Source organism: Thalia democratica, unplaced genomic scaffold, assembly GCF_965202585.1.
Source record: "Thalia democratica unplaced genomic scaffold, ktThaDemo2.hap1.1 HAP1_SCAFFOLD_1218, whole genome shotgun sequence".
NCBI classification, from domain to species: Eukaryota; Metazoa; Chordata; class Thaliacea; order Salpida; family Salpidae; genus Thalia; species Thalia democratica.
Window position 1 is genome coordinate 28,382 of NW_028140117.1, and position 6,282 is coordinate 34,663.

Genomic DNA, 6,282 nt, shown 5'->3' on the forward strand with positions numbered 1-6,282 from the left:
AACAATTTGTAAAGCATGAAGATATTTTATCTGTAGCAATTAACTTGCCTTCAGTAAATTATATGCTTGTTTGTTTTTAGCTAAAAACCAAAAAAAAATTATTAGCAAAAAACTAATTGAAATATAATTTTTTTAATTGATATTAGTTTCAAGGTTTAGCAACAAAATTAAAAAAAAACTAGTTTAAGTTACATAAGACGGATAGTTATAAACATGTGCTCAACAGCTAAACAAAATGTGAATAAAACTTTAGCACGTTTGTCATCAGTTGATTTTGATCGCGTATTTAAAAACAAAGTATATAAAAAGAGGCGTACAGTGGGCTTATCTCACCTAGGTGGCGTAAAAGAGCTGTATACTTACAAGTTTATTTAGAACTTGCTTTCAACTTACTCAGCTCAACTTGTTTGTAAAGTTTTTTTAAGTCTTAAAAGTTTTTAAAAACAAAACAAGTAACCACATGTTGTACGTTTTATTTTAAAATGAAAATAAAATATATAAATCAATACACATAACACTTTTCAATAGCACACTAAATGCAAATACTTTTAAATTACCAATTTTTTATAAGTTGTTAAACTTTGGTACTAACTGAAAGCTACCATCAATTTAAATTCTCAAACACTAAATATACTTATACAAACAAGTACACAATAGAAAGAAATTGGCTGTATTCATAAGTTTTTTAAAAGTTTAATTTTTTACATGTTGAACAAGAACCATATTTTAACAATTAAAATTTGTAGTAACCAAAAGTTTTACATTTTGCATGCATACGCATTACAACAATCAAGCAAAAAGTTAAGAAATTCATCAGATATATTAAAAAAATAACGCATTTATTGTTAATACTTTTAACTTTTTTTCCAATTTAATTAGATCTGTATTTATTAATATAAATTCAAATTAAACTACTTTGGTTTATTTTATATGCTAAACTAAAGCTTAATTTGCAGATAAATTTTAAACTATTTTTCATATCTTACTTAATTAGCTTATTAACACATAGTGTTCTAAAAGTTAAGGTACAAGTATCAAACGAATTTTGGTAAAACTTATAGTTGTTTGAAAAACTGAATAAATAATTTAAGTCAAAACTGATTAGTTGAAAGTTTAAATACTAGAGCACTAAATTAAGAATCATAGTTTTGGAAATTATAGTGATAGTTTTATATTTAATCTCGAAATAAGCATATTTTAAGAAGTAGTTTATTATTTTGTATAAAAATTTAGTTTCTTTTTGTTTCTTTTAAGAATAACAGTATAGATTATACAATTTCTTTTGTACTCTCAACCAAAAATAATTTTTAAATGAGTCGAGCAATTTCAAAACGCTACGAATTGCAACTTGAAACTTGCGTCTGCAGAAAATTTTTCAGTCAGGTGCGAAGGGAATTTTTATTTGGCAGGGGAGGTTTGCATTTGGTCTGCAGCAGTTGTGACCGCGTCCTTCTCGGTGGCAGAGGGATCGGGGCCTTCCTGCCTCGTTTCGACGGCGAACTGCGCTTCTTCAGCATGTGCTGACCGAACTGTTGTTATTATTGTTATTTTGCAAGCTGAAAGTAACCATTTAATATTAAAGAGACATTAATGCAAATATTTGTTCGAATTATATAACAAGTTTAAGATATCATTCTTAATCAACTTTTATAAAGCGAGGTTTCTGAAAAATGCGCTAAAAGCCAAATATTTGTTTAGTAATTATATGTTGCACAATAAAAATGTTATAAGTTCTATTTTATAAAGATTTGTTACAGCCATGAATGTTTAATCAAATATAGCAACAAGTATGTGCGACTATATCAAACAAACCCTGGGAGGTGAATCAGACCACTCCTTTAAATCTTCAGAGCTCTCATTCCTCTTTTCTTTCGATATTCTGCTGAACTTTCTTCTGAGTGCTTCTTGTATGAACGTGGCGCTATCTACCGGTTGTTTTTTCTTCAACGGTGGCAACGACTTCTTGTTCATCGGTGTTCCACCAGGTGATCTGTTATTAATTACAAAATATAAATTTGCACTTGTGTGTTTTTTTTTATTAAACATTTTCAAATATACAAATTGAATTCAGAAATTGTTTGATTAAAACTCAAAAAGAAGTATTTATATAAATTATTGGTCAAACATTCGTACTTAGAGATAAAAACTATAAATATTCTGCAGAAAGTAAAAATTAAATAAAATTCTGTAAGGCTTGTTACATGGTAATTTCCTACAAAAATTAAAACTAAAGATGCAGAAACAATTAATTTAAAACTTCTAAAAACTTAACATAGAGCTCTTAGACTTAAGAAACTTCATGCACATTATATATTCTAAATTTTAGTGCACACTAACATTAATTGGTTTGGTTTTAGTACAAAAAACCGCAAGTATAATAACTGATATCCTTGTTTTAAGGCCATAGTGGGTAAGCCACTTTTTTACATGTTGATCTTATTTTCAAGATTTCTCACTGAGCTAGCAGTTGCTTTTTACTGTTTCGTAAATTTCAAATTAGTTTTTGAGATATGAGGGTACAAGTCGGAGAGCTCATTAGGTTTCTAAAAGGACCAAAGTTAAAAGGTAAAATAAATAACATTTCATTAAAGTTATATCTTCTTCTACAGTTTTTAAGCATTCGTTCTGAAACTTTCTCAATTCTTAACTATATGATAAATATCTAAATCGTAGGAATTTTTCAAACTTTGAGAAAAAAAATTTTTATTAAAATAAACTGATTAGTTTTTTTAATATGGATATAAATTAATTTCTTTATTTTTAAAATTTTTTTTTTTCTAATAAAGCAAGGAACATTTCTTGAAAACTTGAGGTTAATTGACAAAAAAATTGAAGGCGGAGATAGATTTATAGTGTACTTTTCAAGAAAATCAGCAATGATTTTTTTCCTTCATACGTTTAAAACGTAAACTTTTTACGCAACTGATGAATTCTCAAATATTATTTAACTATTTTTTATTCTGTGAAACGCATGTTTCGTATATAATTATAACTTTCATAGAATGTCTAGTGCTAAATTTTATAATAAAAATGTTGGACCCCTTATGGCCTCATTATTGAAGGTATTTATAAGTTCAATTAAGTAGTAAAATAATCTAAAACCCATAAAAATAAGTTCATATTTAAAAAAACCAAAAACGCAAAAAAAAATGCTGCTTGCAAAATAAAATGTCATGCATTTTTTAAACTTATGTATACTATAAACAATAATTTCACCACACGACCCACAACAACAGCATCCGAGACAACCCACGACTGCCTCAGCTTTGTTGTTGATGGCCGAAATAAATTTAACTTTATGTACAAAGTTTAAAAATATGCATAATTTAGAAAAAACTTTATTTTCAACTTATATTTTATTATTTGAACTTATACTTAACTACTACTTTCAAAAAAATAACTACCAACTTTATAACTTTAAATACTTACAAAAGTGACAGTAATTTAATAAATTAAACTTATCAAGGCAGTATTTACAGATACTTGACTTGAGTGCAAACGCCTTAATCAGGGTCATAAAAGTCAAGGTTAGATGCTTACAAAATTATAGCAAAACAACTAGGGTTATAATTCACACCTTAACAGTAAAATGCAACATCAACAATTTTGTAAAAGATAGAATGTACGTAGAACCCGGAGGCTTGCAGAAAACAACCCACCACATAACCGCACACAAAACTATTAATACATTTTATACATACAGTTTTCAATAAGCTATCACACAAACAAATTAATTTATTCATTTGATACCACTTTTGTTTCGAGTTAGTTAATAATTATTTAGTTTAAGTTATATTTAATATTTTAAATGTGTTACAATGATGCTAAAGTTGTAAAGGATACAACGTAAATATAAAAGGTTTGACAGCAACCGATTAAATCAACATTGGAAATAAACTTGTTGATTACGTCATAGAGATAAAGATAATTGCAAGTTAAGTGTTTCAGACTTTACAGCTAGCAGACTTTATAGCTAGCTTTTGTATAAAAATAAACAACAAACTATATTGAATTATATATGCATTTCAATTAATCGTAACAGCTAAAAATTCTTTTAAATTTATAAATTTTAGCAAATTAATTCCCGCAAAATTAAATAAAAGTTTATTAAAAACTTTTAATATAAATTATATAATTTTAAATAACATAAATTTCAAATACTTTCCTTAAATAATAAAACTAGAAAAGGTTTCGTAGTATACAACTATAACTTAAATAATATTGTTTTTAAAGATAATAGATTCAAACTGGATCAGCTTAACACTAGGCTCTTGAAAGTATAGTATAAAAAGCAAGTATAAATTTAATGTTTGTATTAAAACTTACTTCCTTAAGTTATTTTTAACATTTACGTTTAAAACTATTACCAATGATTAAGTTTATTTCAAATAATAACAAATAGTTCTGGTACAAAAAAAGCAGTAATCTTATTCACAAGTTAATATAACTTATCTATTTACATAAACTTGAAAATGACCAAAAAATTATTATTTCTTTGTTATAGATAAACTTTTTGTAATTACTATTTAAAACCATATACAAGTCCAACAAAAACTTTAAAAATGTTACTATGTTAAATAAAACAAATAAATATTTTTAGCTCAAAGACTTAATGAAATTCGTACGCCTTTGAATGCTTTAATTTACTAATAAAAATAAAATACTTTTTACTTAGAACTTACTTATTAAGTTCTTTAAATTAGATTGGGCTCAATAAAAATATATATACCTTTAAGTTATATAAATTAAACTGAGACCAAGTACTGATTAATGAAGTTTCAGTTAATTTAATACATAATATAGCTTAACAAGAAAAAGTGAATTAATCGAAATCGAATAACTTTTATCAAGTAAATTTAAAAACTATAAGTAAAATAAGTTTTTGTATAAACTGATATGAAAGATTACAATTATCCTATTTAATTATATGCATTGTAATTCATGTCAACTTAAAAATAAGCAGAAAATTAACACACAAACTATTATTAAGCTAAAGCTCTGCAAGCCAACAACTAACCTCCACTGATTTTCATCCTCTTTTCTACAATTCAAAGTTTATTTAACCCAATATATATTTTTTTATAATTCTAAATGAACATAAATGTGTAAGTATCTTGATTAACAAAATAAAAACAGGTTTTACGTTTAAACTGCTTGATAATTAATACAAGAGTCAACTGTCTTTTTAATAAACTGGTATACATAGACTTTTTAAACCATTTAATACAAAAATACATATACATTAAAAACCTGTCAACTGATTTCAGTTTAACTTTATGCAAGTCCTTCAAAACATCACTCATTGAAATGGGTTTTGGTTTTGCTTCAGTTGACGCAGGTTCTCCTACGTCTTTACCCTAAAAACATTTTTACAAAGTAAAATTAAGATAGTAACATGAAAAACTTTTTCTTCTAACGTCTTCATAACTCAATATCAAAAGTTTTTTACAAGAAAATTCAACAAATACATTGAAATCTCACCTTCGCAAGTTTCCTCTCCCTGATGAGTTGCTTGAAGTCTTTTGTTGCGCTTTTTTTGGGGGCGCTGAGTGGCACGGGGGGAGGAGGGGGAAATGGAATACCCAGTGGCGGTGGTGGGGGAATACCTGGCATTCCCATGGGAGTGGGTGGAGGGGGTATTGGTATGGAGGGTTTTAGGGGTGTGGAAGCATCAACAGGCAGAGTTGACTGAAGTTCTGATGAGTTCATTGAAGCTGTGGAATAAAAAAGATTATTTGTTAAATTTTAATATACACTAAACTAACATTACAGTAGGTTATAAGTTGAACGGCATAAAACTTTACATACAAAGTTTTGTTTATTAATTTAAAAAATTTAAAACAAAACTTACTAATATTTTAAGATTTACAATGATAGAATTTTAACAAGAAAAATCAATTAATACTATACTGTACAATGTACATTTATATTAGGCTTGTTATAAATAATAAAAATACTGTGATGGAAATTATAACTTATTTAATGTTAAATAGTTTTATTATTCACATTACAGATATCAAAAAGTATTCTACAAACAAGAGAGCAGGCAACCTTTCTAGTCAGATTGTCAAATTTACAATAAAGTCTCTCACGGGTCGGTTTTGTTAAAAAAACCTTTTTGAGTCAGGTAATTTGGAAAATTTATACTAAAAAAGTTAATAAAACAATTTAAAAGCAAAATTTTTATGTAATAACTTTTGAATAAGCACTAATGTATACAAAAGATCAAGTTACGAACACATTTCAAAATATTAATATAAAAAAACTTAATTTTATTTATTT

General features: G+C 26.6%; 1 protein-coding gene across 1 annotated transcript; it reads right to left on the bottom strand.

Annotated features, from left to right (window-relative positions):
* Positions 1-1,105: 1,105 nt before the first annotated feature.
* On the bottom strand, positions 1,106-5,673 carry LOC145848051 (mitochondrial fission regulator 1-like). The gene is made up of 5 exons (XM_082953807.1): positions 5,482-5,673; positions 5,251-5,357; positions 5,018-5,041; positions 1,813-1,990; positions 1,106-1,529 (listed from the first exon to the last, which is right to left on the bottom strand). The coding sequence occupies exons 1-5, from the start codon at positions 5,617-5,619 to the stop codon at positions 1,380-1,382; spliced, it is 597 nt and encodes a 198-aa protein (XP_082809933.1). The 5' UTR covers positions 5,620-5,673; the 3' UTR covers positions 1,106-1,379.
* Between the last annotated feature and the right edge of the window lie 609 nt (positions 5,674-6,282).